We start from the raw sequence: 18,428 nt of genomic DNA on the forward strand, positions 1-18,428 counted from the left end.
TCCTGAACTTTCTCATGAAGAAAGCAAACTGATCGTCAGATAGAAAATCAGTGGGATTGGGATCTGACCTTGAGGAGGTGGTTGGTTGGTCCGCAACCAGTGCCACATTCCGTCTGTCCACCACGTCCTCATCTCTTGGAAACATCTCAAATTCGAAGGCTTTGAGATCTCTGAACAGTTGGTCGGTTGTGGTGTTCTTCAAGTCCCTGTGATCACGCATTGTGATCACCTTCATTTCCCACTCCTTGGTGAGGCCTCGTAAGACCTTCAGGTTCAGCTCCTTTTGTGGAATCTCCTTCTCGAGATCACTGATCTCTATTGATAGCTTCGTGAAGCTAGATTCCATGCTGTCGATGCTCTCCCCTGGCTTCATCTTGAAGTCCTCGAACTTCTTCATGGCCACGGTGAGCTTGTTTTCCTTCTCCTGTTCATCACCTTCACCAATTAGCATTAAAGTGTCCCATACCTCTTTGGCTGTTTTGCACTTTCTCACTTTAGGGAAGATGGTTTCGTCTATGGCTCTGAAAAGGATGTCCTTGGCAATGTTGTCAAGATTATTCCTCTTCCTATCATCACTCGTCCATTCTTCCTTAGGTTTTGGGATGTATTTTGGTGAATCCCTGGTTTGCTCAGCAGCTGTGTTAATCATCATGATCTTGACTGGTCCAATTGTTATTACTTCGGCCATCTCATCGTGGAGGGCTGATAGATACGCAAGCATGCGTGTTTTCCAGTCATCGAACCTGCTAAGATCAAAGAGAAGATGTCTCGACAACATGCTATCCATTTTAAAATATTATCTCGTGCTTTGAAAACTTTTAGAAGATTTTTCAAAGAAGGATCTCTAGGCAATATAAACAAAGGTTTATATCGATCAGAGAACTTGCTCTGATACCAATTGTTGGTCCCAAGGGGATGGGGTACAAGTCTAGAGGGGGGGGGGTGAATAGACTTGTATAAGATTTTGCAAATCTTTTTCGACCTCTCGTGTGTATTAAACTTAGGATGTTTAGGTTTGATACCTCACGAGGTGAAGACAAAGTTTTATGCGCAGCGGAAATATTATCCCCTTTTAGTTAGCACGAGTTTGGGTTAGTTCGAGAGGTGTTTTTATATGCAGTGCATTCGAGAGGTTAGCGAGAGATAAAAGCAATAAGTAAATGCAAGAGAGATTTTTAAGTGGTTCGGCCAACCCGCCTACGTCCACTCTTCTTCCAGAAACTCCCTGGAAGGATTGCACTAAAACTTCCCTTTTTAGTACAATTACAAGCGCTTTCTCCCCGCTTCCAGCTACTCCACCTCTCGAGCACTTGACTCCACAAGCCTCAGGCTTCTTTCACTCGGACAGCTGCCAGGTTACTCCGCTTCTCCAAGGTCTTTCTCCCCGCTTCCAGTTACTCCACCTCTCGAGCACTTGACTCCACAAGCCTCAGGCTTCTTTCGCTCGGACAGCTGCCAGGATACTCCACCTCTCTTGCTTAATCCAAAGCAAGGTGTTTTTGGTTGTCACGGTTGAATGTAACAATCTCCAATCTGACCACAAGCTATCGTTGAATCAATCTTTGATGTAGAGCAGCTTTGGTCACCTTCTGGATGTATTGCAGTTTAAGCTATGTAACTCTCTCAAACACTAAGATGTGTTTTCTCGCTGTTTTGAATATCAGGATGATATTCCAATTTTAGCACTTGCACTTGAACGTTTGAATTTAGACACCTCTTTATAAATCTCAAAGAACCAACCTCTGAACTCTTGAACCCCTTTTTTTTCTTTTGTGTCTTTACGTCCTTATATATGAGAGTAGAGGAATAATTCCGTTGGAGGGAAAATTATTCCGTTTGAAATTGTCTCCCATGCTGATCATGGGTCTTGCACAATTTCAGCATATTTCATGGAGTGGTGGTATGGGTCTTGCACAATTTCAGCATATTTCATGGAGTGGTGGTCTTGAGACTTGATCCTTTTGTCTTGTTTCATGGAGTGGTGGTCTTGAGACTTGATCCTTTTGTCTTGTAGTGAATATTCTTGGTCTTGAGACTTGATCCTTTTGTCTTGTAGTGAATATTCTATAGTTCACTTTCTTGAGTCCATGCTCCACTTTGCTCTTTTTATATTCCCATTATCCCTTGTTTGTAGGGAATCAGACCACTTCAGCATTGGTGCACCTTTTGACCGTTTGTGGTGGAAATCTGACGTGTCATCCATTTCCGCCCATTTTGAAACTTCACGTTCGGCACCTCTTCATTTTTCTATCTCCATGATATTCTTCTTCTCCAAACTTAAAATATTTTATCTGCACGTGTTGGCTGCCATTCAGTCTCTTGGAGAAGTACCAGTTTATCGAGATCATGCTTCATGTCTCGATTGCTTGATTCCATGTATCGAGAGGTCTATCTCTCGAGTACTCTTTACGTCTCGAACTGGATAGGTATATCGAGAGGTCCTTACCTTTACGTCTCGAACTGGATAGGTATATCGAGAGGTCCTTACCTCTCGAACTCAGCTTATGTCGGTATATCGAGAGGTCCTTACCTCTCGAACTCAGCTTATGTCTCGAGACTTAGTTGATGTCTCGCAGACCCTTATTCCTCCGTCTCGAGACTTAGTTGATGTCTCGCAGACCCTTATTCCTCCAGTGTTGTCTCGTGTCTTCTTCTGATTTATCTATTAGCTTACAACACGAAAACTTTTAAGATGTTCAAGCAAGTTTACCTTAAGCTTAAATATTTCCCGAGTTGAGCTCAATTTTACCCGGTTGTATTTTCGCTCTCAGTTTACTTGTCGAACTTACATTTGTTTTGCCTATGAATCGAGACTTGGGGATTTCTACTTAACAGTTGGTATCATCAAAACCTATTACATGATGTTCCTAACAATATCATGGACCCTAGTCCGAAATGACGTCGTTTCGATGTTAGTGGACGTGGACGCGAATGACTCCAGGGAATTCATTATCTATAATACACATAATCATTATCTAGAATACACAGAACGTTTGCCTAGAATACACATAACGTTTGCCAAGAATACACAGAATATTGACACAGAATACACAGAACTCATCCTCCTAACATTCGAATGCACAAACACATCACAATCTGTGTTAATAACATGAATACACAGAATATTGACACAAAATACACAAAACTCATCCTCCTAAAATTCGAATGTACAAACACATCACAACATGTGTTACTAACATGAATACACAGAATGGTTGCCTAGAATACACAGAATGATTGCCTGGAATACACAGAACGATTACCTAGAATCCACAGAACTCATTTTGGTACGGGGTACACAATGCATTGTGCACCATGGTCCACGATATAAATTGCCGTTGAGTTGGGTAAGAGATGATTTGCTAGAGTGTTTGGGGTCAATGGCAGACTATCGGGCCAGGCATGGGTTGCGCCACTTACTGTTGATAGGCAACCCACTTGCCGATGATGTTAGTCATCTCTTGAGCTAAAGATTGGACGCTAGGTCCGACTCTCGGGGAACCTTGGTTGGTTCCACCGACTATAGCATCTCCTCCAACGGCTATAGTGCTAGTCGGACCTCTCACATTACTTGGGTGGAAAATCGGCCCTGGTGAAACAGGCAGACCCCTACTTTGCTGGCTAAGACGTTTTTGCGGGAACGACAAATATTCGCTTTATGACTTGGTCATTTCGACGTATCTCGAGTTTGATTGTGTAAAATGAAAGGGTAGAACAGGTACAAACTGGGAACACATGATTTTTAATAGCATGTGAAAGTCAAACTCATTTCAAGTGATGATCAAGTAACAGTTAACAAGCCTGCATGATCAACACCCTACTTCTTGAAACACTCCCTGGTCGAATGGTGAAACCGATGTTTACTTAAAAACCATCTTCCTAGCCAGAGTACTCAAGAATGGTGACTCTTCCATGCTGCTAACAACGGGTAGAAACTAGGAACACATGCTTTTCGTAGCGTTCCCCACAGACGGCACCAATGATGGTTTTATCGAGACCGGGTCCACCATAAACCGAGTATAATGATATCGAGCAAGATAGAAGAATAAATGAATAATAGTATTAGTGTATTACTAATTAGGACGTGAGGCCCAATAAAATGCGTACAAAGCCTATAAGTACTGGCCCAAGGGCCTAAGATGGCGGTCCAAAATTAAATAGGCTAATAAACAATATATATAAAATCAAAGGGGCCAAATAGACAATATATAAAATATGGGAGGCTAAAGAATAATAATTAATAAAAAGGGGACTAGTAAATAACAAACAATAAATAATAAATAACACCTTGGCAGGGAATGGGCCCTTGTCCCTCTACGGGAACGGATAAGGCTCAGACCACTTGACCAAAGAAATCTTTGTGCACTTGAATGATATCCTAAGCAGACCGAAAGCCTGCCTTTTATACTGACAAGAGACCACCCTGGTCCAACCACGTGTACGACCTCTTACACACGGAGCCCTCACCAATACACGTGTTTGCGCACGTACCTAGGCACCGAAACCCATATCTTAGCGTGCCATGGGACGTGCCTAACCACCGCGGAACGTGCCTAGCTACCTTGAGATGAGCCTAGCCGTCATGGGACGTGCCTAGCCACCTTGGGACGTGCCTAGCCTCCAAAATCCCGTAGGAATCCAAAAGGTGCCGCCTCTTGGGCTCCTCGTCCTCCCGAAAAAGTCATATATAACCAAACATCAATATTGCTAATCATTCTAATTCTACCCTCTACCAAACATGTAAAATACTTTCACCAAAATTCATTACTATTACCAAGTATTTGATTCTCATTCTGGTTCCGATTCCCTTGTGCGAACCAAACACACCCTCAAATCATTACACAATCATATTCTACTCCATCTGTCCATCATGTTCAATCTTACGACAAGACATTCTATATTCTATTCTTACACAACATTCCTTCTAATGCTCTTGCGTTAATCTATCCATTACTATTACAATATTTATTCCTTTGTCATTTTGTCCATCCGTTACATTTTATGCTAACTAAGTTAACCCAGAGATACTCGAGTCCATTAGTTCCATCAACATAATTTTTTGCATATTTTTAATTTGCACAAATTTTAAAAGTTTCAGCGATTTATTTAACAGTTATTTCATACTCCGTAATATATATAAGCTACTACAACGTAGTTCGATAAAAAAAAGTACAAAAATTTTAACATAGTTATGATGGTATCTGTAGAGATGAGACGTAAGATGGCGTTGAAAAAACTGCAAAATAAAACGGAACAGAAATATAAGTGAAAAGTTAGGCGGAACAGTTTTGTCATTTTGTTGTCAATCATTGGGATAAGAAAACGGCAGTCACGAATGGTGCACTCCCTCGCCCTGCCCATGGCTCTACCGCTCTACTGAACCAACAAATATGCACTCTCCTTCCACTTCTGCTCCTCCCATTTTCGCTTCAACAAATTAAATGCATCACCAACGTTAATTCGCTCCTGATTCCCTTCAAAATCTGCGTTTGGAGCTTCAATTTAGCTGTGAATTTTTCTGGGAGCCACTGGCCGAGGAGTTTATGGAGGGAAATTCCGGCGGCGGCGGAGGCGGAGGAAACGACGTGGAGCTTCTATCGAAGACGCTGCAGGTGGAACACAAACTCTTCTATTTTGATCTCAAGGAGAATCCTCGCGGGCGGTACCTCAAGATCTCGGAGAAAACCTCATCCACGAGCTCCACCATCATCGTCCCCTCCGCAGGCATCTCCTGTTTTCTCGATCTCTTCAATTACTACGTCAATTCCGGCTACGACGACCAGGACGTCTATAGCAAAGAACTCCAGCTCGACTCCAAGGCACCATTCTTTTTACTCTCATATTCAAACTTCTTCTCTTCATCCTTAACTCACATTTTAGCTGTTCTGTTCGAGTCTGCAGGTCTTTTATTTCGATATTGGTGAGAATAGAAGGGGCCGTTTTCTCAAGGTATAGTATTTTCAGCAGATATTTCAACTCCATTATTAATTAGTTCACTGCAAACTGCATTATTACATTCTTCATTACCCCTGATTTGAATAATGCTAGCTAGCTCACCAGAATATGCTCAATTTTGGTTACAGGAAACTGTTAGAGAATCACGTTTAAGAATGAAAAGCAATGATATATGGAGTAGTGTACCTTTTATAGGTTTAATTAACAAAATCATTACCTAGTATTTCTAAGGATTAATGCCTGTTGGGCGGAGGGAGGCCGATGAAGAGTCAAGTCTAGCAATGGGTGGTTAGGGATTGTTGGGCACTTGAGCGTAGACCCGTGAAGGACCAAGTCTAGTATCCTACCTCTCGAAAATAGGGTGGCGGTATATAAGGAAATAAAGTTGCGTCTTTGCTGTGAGCTATAGCGCGCTTTTGGCGTATTGCACTTTTGCTTTGAGCTATAACTTTTGGTGTAGTGGTAAGCGCTTGATCCTAACAAATGCTTAATGCATAGGTAAGAGCATATATTGGATGCTTTGTAATAGGAGATAAATTAAAGATAATTCCATTGTGGGTTCAGTGTCCTGTACCACTGTGCATCAATTGGATTCACTTTAATTTTAGCTCGGTTTTTGGATTATGGTTTTCTCCTAACATGGTATGCTGTCCATTGTTGAGATAGGAGATCAATGTAAAATGGACTAGATGATATCAATTGTAGTTGTGGGAATAAGGAAAACGAGCTTGGAAAGGAAGATTATTATAGTGCGTGGTTCTTTCGTTTAAACATTCAATGGAGGTGAAAATATGAGATTGCTATGAGAAACAGCAAACCGAACATATATGAGATTACTGATAAAGAGGACGATATTTATTAGTTTTCCATATCTAAGTCACGAGTCCTATGGTCTTCTAAGAAATTCAGTTGCTAATCTGTTATGTGACTTATGTCTACTACTGTGTATATAGTGTTATGATATTACTTAACCACATGTTTTTGCATCCTAGCACTCTTGACCAGTGTAGATCTCTTGCGTATATTTTTTCAGGTGGCAGAAAAATTTTGTTACCCTTCATAGTAGTATGGGAAAGCAAATTGTTCTTTTGCTTATGCTCGGTTTTGGTATTTCTCTCAAGGGTTCTGATCATAAACAAGTTTACATATATGTAGGTATCTGAAGCTTCAGTTAATAGAAATCGCAGTACTATTATTGTCCCAACAGGAAGTGCTCGAGATGAGGGATGGGCAACATTTAGGAATATTTTGGCAGAAATAAATGAAACCTTAAGCCTTTATATCGTGCCCAATCAGGTATTTTACATGAATACACTCTCCGACCCCTTCCGCTCCAGATTCATCGCTAACTGAACCTTGTTTGCCTTTCTTTGAGAGTTAAAACAGCAAACTTCTGAAACTTCAGAACGTCTAGGACTTTCAGATGATGTAGGGGCTGGTTTCATATCCAGCCACAGCTCTCAGCCTGCTCCAAAACCTAACTTGAATATAGACCACTCCGTTGATTTGCCAGGACCCGAAGAAATTAATAACTTAGGGGTCTCTAAGGTAATCAGAGTTGACCAGAAGAGATTCTTCTTTGATCTTGGAAGCAACAGCAGAGGCCACTTCCTAAGAATATCTGAGGTTTGATTTGTTAAATTTTCAAAAAGTGAGGACTTTGTACATACCAACGTTGTAATGTGAGAGCAATGTCAGGAATAATGGTTTATGCTCTGATATAGATGTAGTCGTTTTCCTCTATATATTGAAGATGTAATCGAAACGTTAATTGCAGGTGGCGGGTTCTGATCGCTCTTCCATCATTCTCCCATTGTCAGGGCTACGTCAGTTTCACGAAATGGTGGGTCACTTTGTTGAGATCACGAAAGATAGGATCGAAGGAATGACGGGCGCAAACGTTAGGACAGTGGATCCTCCTCATAGATGAATGCTGGTACTTCTCTACTCATATGAGACTGATAGATGTTAATTGTCTGTCTGGCTTTTCATTGTTGATTTGAATTGAAGTTAAATAAAGCAGGTTATCTATCTGTATGGAGTAGCTTAGTAATTAGTATACAAAGTATTCGATTGTCAAGTGTGAATGTGAGGTGAGAGGCAATAAGAAGTAAAGTAGTGAGTCTGTAATTCCTGGTGTTAAATGGCTATGTTAACTCTGTTGTCTATTGCTTTATATTTTACTTTTTCTTTATTCTGTGTAATCTTTTGGCTGAAGTATAGTTCATCGGTGGAGAATCTTTTCGACAGCAGACAACACCTTACCGGGCGTTTGGTTTGGTTGGGATTCGGTGGAATTGTAATTCAATGAATAAAGTAAGAATTGAAATTACAGTGTTTGGTATGTAAGACGCACATGCCTTCGGCCAACCGCCATCACATGCCTTGCACATGCTTGTGGAACTTCCCCCTTGATCTGCTCAACCGCCCAACCGCCAAGAAGTTCGCACCATGGTCCGCACCGCTCCGGTCGCACTGGTCCGCAAGTTGCTCGCACTTGGTCCGCGGTTTCGCACCATCGTCGCAAAAGTCCGCACCAAGGCTGCCGCGCCCATGCCGCTCCGCACCGGCATGCTCGCATCGCGTCACGCCCAACAGTTTGGTCCGCGATCCGCATTCTCCGCAACGGTCCGGCTGAGTCACACCGCACCGCGCCTTTCCGCACCAATGCGCCCAAGTTTGGCCTCATTGATCCAGACTACGAACTAATGCACGGGATCTACGCCCATTCGCACCGATCGACCCTTAGAGTCAATCGCACCCGAGCCCAACGCCAAAGACTCAGACCGCTTTGCACTGTCTTCGAACTCCGTTGTGCAATACTCGGCCACAACGTGCCAAGGACCCAAGCCCGTCGTGCTACGGACTCGCCAAGGCCCTCCGCATACTTCGGCCACGGACCTAGTCCGCGCCAAATCCGAGCAATGCCCACCAACGTGCCCGCGACTTAGCTAACCGATCGAACTCACCGGCTAACTTTCTAAACCCCGCCCTCTTCACAGTTTAGCCGTGACAAAACGCATTGCCACGCCAATAACACGGCCTTTTAGCCAAAATCAAGGCTAAAACCATAGGCCAAAATTAGGGTCGTAACAAACCACCCCCACTTGAGATGGTTGTCGACCTCGTCAACAACTCAGCATACCCGCTAAGCCCCTAAACACTATCGGCTTCCCATACATTAGTTCCTAACAGAAACTAACCCACCCATACGATTGACATCCCCAATCGTTTAGGCACACTATCTAAAATTACAACTTTTACAAGAGGGAAAAGTTAAACAAGTAATTTAACAGTACATGACACTAATTTAAACATGGCGTTCCTTAGTGCCATCCATCCCGTTCCCAGCCAACTTCTCGCACCGGCTCCGTACCAAGTCTGCTTAGTACCCACGCTGATTCAACGCTGCAACGCACAGCCACACGCACTACGTAGTTTGCGTTCCCAAGTCCGTGCACACGGACACAGTGCACCACAGCCGCTTGTCCGCACCCGGCCAAGGCCAATCAACAAGGCCCCTCCTATGCCGAGTCCACACCCCTCCCGGCACTCGTGCTTCCCAACGCAACAGCACCCCTCAAGGTTGGCCAGTTCCGGCTTTATTTTCCGCACGCAACACCCCCACCAAGGCATCACGTTCTCGAACAAGCACCACTGCCCGAGACATCAGTAACCCGTGGGAAAATTCGTCCCACCCTTTGATGATGCGGGCTCCGTCAAAGGCCCCCGGTTCTGCTCACACACCCAGCCAAGGCTTCGAAAAAACAAAGCCAACAGAGTTTGAGAGAAATGAAAACCATTTACTTACTTGCTTCAACATGTTCCCACGCAGCCTTCAACCACGTCTCACCACCAGCCACCCGGACAGTCCCCTCAGTGCACCGTGAGGTTTCTGCCATGCCCGGACGATCCACACTCGGACTAACGCCCATGGCCTCGTGCCACCTCCGGTGTGTCTATGGTTCTCGCAACGCTGGGCCACCACCTGACCTAGCCTCTGCCTACCACGGCTTCGGCTTTAACCTGGCTCTGATACCAATTAATACGGGGCGGTTTTTTGAACCAGCACACACCCGTACGGCCTACTTTAACCCAAGGCAGTCAGCCTCACAAACCGAGCAGCGGATCCGTTTGCAACCTTTACCAACGTTAGTCAGGTTTCGAGGGGAAAACGATCCAAGCAACATAGTAAATAATGTGAGCCAAACACACAAGGTTTCAGTTCGAAGACCACATATATTAATCCCAAAGCCGAATCAATATACAAGACTCACCCGTCAGCCTAGCCCTTAGCCGACCAACACTCGCACCTCGCACCTAGCACCTAGCACCTAGGCAACTTGTCGGACAGTCCCATACCTGCCGACAAGGCAGCCTAGCCACAAGGCCTCGTTAACAACTAGACTAACCCAAGCCTAGCTCGCTCAAAACTCTGTACCTCACTACTTTATGCTACGAAAATGATACAAGGAAGAATATTTATAGGCTACGGACAGTTACAAGCAAAACCGCCCAGTCACATGCTCCACACATGCACTCGAACCGCCTCCCACATGCATTGCACATGCCTTCGGCCAACCGCTATCACATGCCTTGCACATGCTTGTGGAACTTCCCCCTTGATCTGCACAACCGCCCAACCGCCAAGAAGTTCGCACCATGGTCCGCACCGCTCCGGGCACACTAGTCCGCAACTTGCTCAGTGTAGAGAATTGAAAGGTAAGAAACAATAGAATGACTAAAATGCATTTATGTAATAATAATAATAATAATAATAATAATAATAATAATAATAATAATAATAATAATTCTTTCAAAATAATAATAATAATAATAATAATAATAATAATAATAATTCTTTTAATTTTTTTTTAAAAACAAGGGGTATGGGAGGATGGGCAAAATTGTCTTTACACCAACAAAATTGCCCCTCGTCTCCATTGAATTGCAATTCATGGGGGTACCTCATGAATTGCAATTTCACCGAATTGCAATTCCCTCCATCCAAACGGTGTAATTCAGCAATTCATTGAATTGCAATTCCTTTACACCCAAATTCATCCCAACCAAACACCCTATTAAGGGTATGCTTGAAAATCATGAAAATAATTTCTGAAAAATAACCCATTTTTTAGAAAATAGTTTCATTATCAGCATTGGATTGTATTCTAAAAAACTGTCTTGAAGTGTTTGGTTCATTTTCTGTAAAATGAGTAAATTTGTATAATTAAACATTTTAATAAATTTATTTAGAATATAAAATATTTATAATAATATTAAGTATAATTTTTAATTATTAAAATTTAAAAAGAAAAAAACACCATTGGTTTTCAACAAATTTTCGCCGAAAAATTAGAGATGCTCTGGTTTCCGTTGTGGAAAATACTGGTTTTCGAGCTATGGTTTCCACCATAAACCAAGGCTTTCATTCTTGGAACTATTTGGAAATGGACTTCTGCCAAATTTTGGCGGAAGTCATTTTCTTTCCAAACAAGCTTATTTTCCCAAGTCAATAGTGTTGACTTGATTTTCTAGATACATCCAAACACAGAAATTATTTTCCAAGTTTTTAAAAACACCCCAAAGTGATTTAAGACTATCTCAACAAACCATTTAAAAATGTGAGTTTTATCGGCTCATCGAGTAACCAACCAATCATTATTGCATGGACTATGGCCCGCACAGCTGTGTGGACCATAAATAAAAAGTACATTTTTAATATACTAAAAGTACATTATTTTTGTATATAAAGCACATTATTTTAGGGTACATTATTTAAGTACAAAAAGTACATTATTTTATACATATAATGAAATAATGTACCTTCAGTACAAAAATAATGTACTTTTAGTATAATAAAAATGTACCTTTTATTCATGGTCCACACAGCTATGTGGACCCTGGTCCACACAATAATTTGCCGCAACCTACAGTAATTGAGTTTTAAATGCTCACACAACATACCTTCTACTAGCCAAATATAAACAATAACTGGTTATAAACACGCATAACAAAAAAAAGTCCTAATAAATAAAAATAATATTGAAATTATATAATCAAAATAAATTTAAAATTACATAATCTTATAACTATTATGAGGAAAAAAAAGGGTGAATTTCTTTTTTGTTCTTACTATTATTGGGGCATTGTTAATTTTAGTTCATCTCATTAATTTTTGTTACATTGTAGCCAGTCTTATTTATCGCTTGCCAATTTTAGTCTGCCCTTAGATTTCCCGTCAAATGGCCGTCCAAGACAAGGGTTTTTTATCTTTTCATGTTTTGGTCTCCTCTTTACTCTTTGCGCTGGTTTTAATTCCTTACCCATTCCGATCCAGATTGAGACCTAAATCTTTCTTCCTGCCATTTCCAACTAGATTTATTCTAATAAACTGCTACCAAAACGATGTAGTTATATTGGATCAAGGTGCTTAGTCAATGAGTTCTAATCCTCTGTAATTACCAAAAATTCAAAAAATAAATGAGTACACTCTATGCACAAATACTTCACAGAATCTCTATGCATGGCTTGCATATACATCCTTGTTATCTTAAATAAACTACATTGATATTCTATAAAAATCTTAGAAATAATTAGCGAGATATATTTTTTATTAATTGGAGGGACATACCCGAAGAAATACATATAGAGTTAGACGATACACACATCTCGCTAGACTGGGAGACCACAACGATCATCCTCCAGAAAGCCTAAGATGCTCTCCGGAGGGCTATCGAAAATATGTAAGCCTCTATGGAGACTCCTAGCTAACTTAGCTAAACTGTCCGCAGCTTGATTTTGTTCACGGACGATCAACGTGATTTGCCAAACCTCAATAGCCCGTAGTTCTCTTTTGCAAGCCTCTAAGATGTTGTGGGCTGCAATTGTTGGGGGTCTGGGCCTAGTAAGGTAGCTCACAACTTCAGTTGAGTCGCTCTCAAAGGTAACTCTATTAAATCCCAAATGTGAAGCCAGTTGAACCCCTTTAAGAAGTGCCCAGGCTTCGGCTTCCAGAGGGGTGTAGTTACCAATATTGTACGCATACCCTTGCTTCCACGAGCCTTCGCCATCACGTATTAGACCGCCACAGCTGGCTTTGTGGTAGGTAATATCAACAGCTCCATCCACATTCACCTTCACATAGCCATCCTGGGGTTTAGTCCATGCAAACTTTTGCCAAGTATTCCTTTCGATTCGACTGGGCGGACCCTTTGCTCTAAAGAAGGCTCTATTGAACTCACCAACTTGGGTGCTGATCCAGGAGGTCTTGGCGTGGAGGGGTTTCACCACACTGTTGAAAATGGCGTCGTTCCTCCACTTCCAGATCCACCAGAGCGTTGTCGAAAACAGTGAGCTTACATTGGATGGTTGTCTACCATCACCTTTGTCACTGATCCCCTCCTCAAGCCATTTCGAAAACGGGAAGAGTCTGGTTCTCTCTACAAATGCAGGGAGCACGGATCTCCAAACAGGTTCTGCTAGCGGGCAGAGGCGTAGCACATGCTCCGTGTTTTCCTTAACTCCAGTGCAAAACCAGCAGCTGTCCGATTCCGTCATGCCCCGTTTGACCCTATTCTCGTTAGTCATGATTTTATTGTGCTTCACGAGCCACATGAATGTTCGAATGCGATTAGGGACCTTAAGCTTCCAAATGCTGTTCCATTTTGCTACTTCCGGAGGTCCCTCATCCCTTGTAGCGATATCGTACGCTGAGCTCACCGAGAAGCAACCCGAAGCCTCCAATTTCCACCCCACAATATCGTCCAGATTCTGCTCCTCGTGCAGAACATATGCCGCAAGTTTGCTGAGGATTTCTTCTGGAAGCAAATTGTTCAAGGACTCCCATCGCCATCCTCTATCCGCACTCCAATAGCTCGCTACCAGTCTACCGAGGTCGCCTGGAGGTATAGCATTGATGGCTTCTTGACATAGGGGTTTGTCGCCCAACCAACAATCGGTCCAGAACGATGTTCGTCTCCCGTTCCTAACTGTTATCCTTATTCCCTTCTGAAGAATTGGTACTGATCGAAGAATTCCTTTCCATGCGTTTGACATGTTTGCTTTAGCCTTCCAAGTGGAGCAGTCCGTTGATGACACTGAGTATTTAGCTTTGAATATCTGGGACCAAATAGAGTCCTCGTTCTGGATTAATCTCCATCCAAGTTTTGCAAGAAAAGCCCGGTTCATAGGCTCCATCTTCCGTATACCCAGACCGCCATATGCTTTGCTTTTGGTTACCGTCTCCCATCTGACTAAGTGACACTTTCTCTCGCCTTCGCTGCTGCCCCATAGGAAGTCCCGGATGATCTTTTCTATGGCTGATGTTACTCCGACCGGCAGTAAAGTTGATTGCATTGTATAATATGGTATGGCTGATAGGACTGACTGCACTAGGGTGTGCCTTCCTGCGAACGAAAGGGACTTGGATTTCCAACCTGCTAGCTTTCCTCGGACTCTTTCAATGATCCCTGCGAAGGTCTCCTTCTCCAGCCTTCCGTGTAAAGAGGGGATTCCGAGATACTTGCCCATGTCTACTACAATCGGTATGTCTAAAGTTGCACTGATGCACTGTTGTACTACTGGGTTTGTGTTTTTTGAGAAGAACACTGACGACTTGTGGAGGCTGATTTTCTGCCCAGAATTGGCGCAAAAGGCGTCTAGGCACTTCTTCATTTCGACCGCTTGTTCCATTGTAGCTTCCCCGAATAGAATCAAGTCGTCTGCAAAAAAAAGGTGAGAAACGTGAGGGCCATTCCTGCAAATTTTAATCCATTTCCACTTCTCCTGCTTTATAGAGTCAAGGATTAGATGGCTTAGCCTTTCCATACACAAAACAAAAAGTAAAGGAGAAATAGAGTCTCCCTGTCTCAATCCTCGTTGAGGGGTGAACCAGTCCGATTTCTGCCCGTTCCATAAGACTGCCAGCCTGGGTGTGGAGACACATTCCATGATATTTCTTGTCCAGTTGTGGTTGAAACCAATGTCCCTAAGCGTCTCTTCGAGGAATTTCCATGATAGCCTATCGTATGCCTTCTCGAGGTCCAGTTTAACGATCATCCACCCTTTAGCTCCTTGCTTGTACTTCATGGAATGGAGAACTTCTTGAAAAACAAGGATGTTGTCCGTGATGAGTCTGCCTGGGACGAAACTGGTCTGATGTTGGCCTATCAAATTCTTAGATATCTCTTTCAGCCTGTTGGTCATTGCCTTTGTCAGTAACTTGTAAGATATGTTGCATAGGCCAATAAGGCGCAGTTGATTGACCAACTCTAGATTCCCAACTTTGGGTATGAGGGATATTATCGTATCGTTGGACCCGGGAGGGAGACTGCCAACTTCAAAGAAATGCCTTGCGAACCTGACCAAGCACTTTCCAGTGATGCTCCAAGTTTTCTGATAAAATCCTGCGGCGAAGCCATCCAGCCCCGGTGCTTTGCATGGCTCCATATCGAACAAAGCTCGCTTTTCAGAAAGTTTGCATGGCCCCGGTGAAGCATTCACGAACTCCCACTCCGTTTCAGAAAGTTTGGGAAATTTCCCGGGCAGTAGCGGGTGATGAAACGGTAGTGCCTCTTCAGTGTATAGTCTTTCAAAGTAGTTGCGCACGAGCCCTCTAACCTCGTTCTCCTCGGTTACCCAACTGCCGTCATCATCCTTGAGTGCCTTAATCTTTTTCTGGTTGCTTTTTATCGTTGTCGCAATATGATAAAAGCGGGTGTTGCGATCACCTGAAGTAATCCAGCTTTCCCTGGACCGCTGGAACCAAATCAACTCCTCCTGATGCAGAGTTTCCTCCAACTCCAGTCGGAGCTTACGGTCCAAGCGTATCAGTTCTGGAGTTACCTTACTAGTGAGGCGCTTCTGGACTCCACCGATCCTAGCTAGCAGTCGATTCTTGTTTTGGAAGATGTTCCCAACAGTGTTCTTGTTCCATTCTGTCAACACCTTGGCCATATCAGATTTATTGGCTTCTAAGCTCTTGTCTGTCTTCCAATTGTGATGGATTAATGGAAGAAATCCAGGGTTCACAGCCCAGGCCATGTTGAATCTAAAGATATTGCCCCTAGTTGTACCTGCAGATGGATCCGTGGTAATAAGCAGCGGTGAGTGATCTGATTGTATCATGGGAAGATGTTCCACCACAGTATTCGGACAGCATAGCTTCCATTGAATATTGCTTAGCGCTCGATCCAGCCGAGCGCCTCTAAACGAGGATGAGTTAACTCCTCTCATCCACGTGAATTTGGCACCAATGTACCCCAAGTCTATCAAACCTTCCCGAAACAACCAGTTGTTGAAGTCGGTGCATCTTGAAAGGGAGAAGCACTCCGGGTTGTTAACCTCCTCCCTTGACGTTACAGAGTTAAAGTCTCCAGCCAACAACCAAGGGCCTTGGAAATTCAATGAACAGCACGATAAATCCGAAAACAATCTTCTTCTAAGGTAGAGGTTGGGGCTTCCGTAGACTAATGTGAGCCTGTGTACGCCAGCAACTCCATGGTCCATCTGCAAAGTAATGAATTGAGGATGAGTTTCGATTATCTCAACATTCAAAGAGCCCTTCCAAAGAACCCAAATCCCACCAGAGAAGCCTACTGCTTCGACTCTAACCCACTCCTCAAACCCAAAATTGGAGCATATTTTGCTCGCTTGAGCACCCGAAACCTTAGGTTCCAAAAAACAAACAATAGAAGGTCTGTGGACCAAAATCAAATAGCTAAGGGCGCGTCTAAACGAACTAGAGGCTGCGCCCTGACAATTCCATATTATGTACAACATCAAAAAAGATGAAAAAGAAAACAAGCGCATTAGGAGCGCTAGTGGCCATCCGCCACAGTATCGGCCGGGTCAAGCCGACCATCATCCTCCATCATAGCTACATCGGGGAAGTTAAACTCGTTAGCCGAGGGGCCACCGCCGTCAGGAGGGTGATCTTTAGGAGAAGTCCCAGAGGCCACCATCGGATCGAAGTCCTGCTGCTCCTGTTCGTGGTAGACCACCGTGGTTGTTATGTTCTTTCCTTTGTCCGAGCCGCGGACCACTGTGTGTTCAGATTCAGCAGCCGCTCGGTTTGGTGCCCCGCCCCTACCAAATCTTCCTCTGGTCCCTTGTTCTGCATAATTGTATCCCCCCCGGTTTGTAGGGAGGTATCCACCCCGGAACGTGTTCTAGTAGCCGCCTCGACTCCCCATTTGAAATCCGCTGTAATTGGCACTCTGGTGTCCACCTCGTTGAGCAGGTTGGAGATGTCGCGCCATAGGTGAGCTTCTGTGAACATATGAGGGTCCGGGCTCCTTCCATCGTGGACTCCTCTGTTTGTTGTGCTCATTTGTCCTTATTCTGGGCAGTGAACTAGCCGGTTGTTGAAGATTAATCCTCCCCTCTATGTTCTCCTGGTCTAAGATGATCGCAGAGTCATCGAGATTCTCGAGAACCGCAAAGCGAGACTGAGTGGCAACGCCAACTTCCGTCTGGTTGGCCCGTGGGGCTTGGGTTCTTTCCATAGCCGGACCTTCGTTTGGGTAGTATGCCTTCGTGAAGCGATTCCTCCTTTCTTTGCGAGATACTAACATCCAAGAACCGTATTTCTCAGTGCGGCCTGTCGCGGCCGTGTTAGGATTCACCGCCGAAGCATGACCTGCTGGTTCACGAGTGTCCTCTGGTCCGTTATTCGCTTCTTCCTTCCCGCACTGCTCGTGACGGTGACCATATTTCCCACATTTGAAGCATACCAAATGGATGCCCTCGTACTCTATCGGCCATTCCTCAAAATTTAGGACAAATTTTGACAGCAAGGGTTTTTGTAATATCCACTTCCACGCAAATTCTCGCGAATTTCCCTTTCGCTGTGAGGCTCGTTGTGGTATCGATTTTGACAGGGCGGCCAACGGAGAGCCCAATCTTCGTCAAGAAATCGTCCTCAAAATACTCGATCGGCAATTTGGGGAATCTTACCCATACAAGAAGTTTTTCGGTCTTGTTCTTCCAAGGAGTAAAGTTCGGCTCCCATTCTTTGACAACCAGGTAATGATCCAAAATCATCCATGGGCCTTCGTATTTGGCAAACTCGTAGTCTTTCAGAGATTCGAACTTAGCTATGTAGTAATCGTGGCTTATCGCGATGAGGTCAAATACCCCTTCCAGTTTCCACATTCTCTGAAGCCTCTGAAGCAAGTAGGAGTAATTCACCGTTCTGCCCAGCAGGTAGGAGTAATTCACCATTCTGCCCAGCAGTCTTATGATTAGCGACCGACGCCATGGCCGTCTGAGTCTCTCTTTCTCTACTCTGGTGACTGGGATAATCGGGTATTCCGAGGTGAAATTGATATCTTCCATCGCATCATCTTCTGAGACCACCTCCTCCTCCTGGGGCTGTGGTTCTCTGCTTGCCCACGCATTGTGCGGAGTCGCCACTGGGGTTCTCCATTGAGTTGAGTCCGGTGTAGTCGCTTCGGCTGCCGTTGGGGTCT

At 43.8% G+C, this 18,428-nt stretch overlaps 2 protein-coding genes across 2 annotated transcripts; one reads left to right on the forward strand and one right to left on the reverse strand.

The window, feature by feature from the left end:
- Positions 1-5,287: 5,287 nt before the first annotated feature.
- On the forward strand, positions 5,288-8,152 carry LOC116003812 (transcription factor Pur-alpha 1-like). The gene is made up of 5 exons (XM_031243749.1): positions 5,288-5,819; positions 5,902-5,949; positions 7,111-7,251; positions 7,342-7,581; positions 7,733-8,152. The coding sequence occupies exons 1-5, from the start codon at positions 5,544-5,546 to the stop codon at positions 7,883-7,885; spliced, it is 858 nt and encodes a 285-aa protein (XP_031099609.1). The 5' UTR covers positions 5,288-5,543; the 3' UTR covers positions 7,886-8,152.
- A 4,478-nt stretch (positions 8,153-12,630) lies between these two features.
- Positions 12,631-16,919, reverse strand: LOC116003863. Its single transcript, XM_031243804.1, has 2 exons — positions 16,794-16,919; positions 12,631-16,710 (listed from the first exon to the last, which is right to left on the reverse strand). The coding sequence occupies exons 1-2, from the start codon at positions 16,917-16,919 to the stop codon at positions 12,631-12,633; spliced, it is 4,206 nt and encodes a 1,401-aa protein (XP_031099664.1).
- Positions 16,920-18,428: the final 1,509 nt, after the last annotated feature.

This window comes from Ipomoea triloba, chromosome 14, assembly GCF_003576645.1.
Source record: "Ipomoea triloba cultivar NCNSP0323 chromosome 14, ASM357664v1".
NCBI lineage: Eukaryota > Viridiplantae > Streptophyta > Magnoliopsida > Solanales > Convolvulaceae > Ipomoea > Ipomoea triloba.

Excerpts from the sequence above, each read along its gene's own strand:
- LOC116003812 (XM_031243749.1), top strand. The coding sequence starts at position 5,544 with ATGGAGGGAAATTCCGGCGGCGGCGGAGGCGGAGGAAACGACGTGGAG. Across the intron at positions 5,950-7,110 it reads GAAGGGGCCGTTTTCTCAAG|GTATCTGAAGCTTCAGTTAA; the intron begins GTATAGTATTTT and ends ACATATATGTAG. Across the intron at positions 7,582-7,732 it reads ACTTCCTAAGAATATCTGAG|GTGGCGGGTTCTGATCGCTC; the intron begins GTTTGATTTGTT and ends CGTTAATTGCAG.
- LOC116003863 (XM_031243804.1), bottom strand. The coding sequence starts at position 16,919 with ATGGTGGCCTCTGGGACTTCTCCTAAAGATCACCCTCCTGACGGCGGT. Across the intron at positions 16,711-16,793 it reads GGCTTGACCCGGCCGATACT|GGCGCAGCCTCTAGTTCGTT; the intron begins GTGGCGGATGGC and ends TGGAATTGTCAG.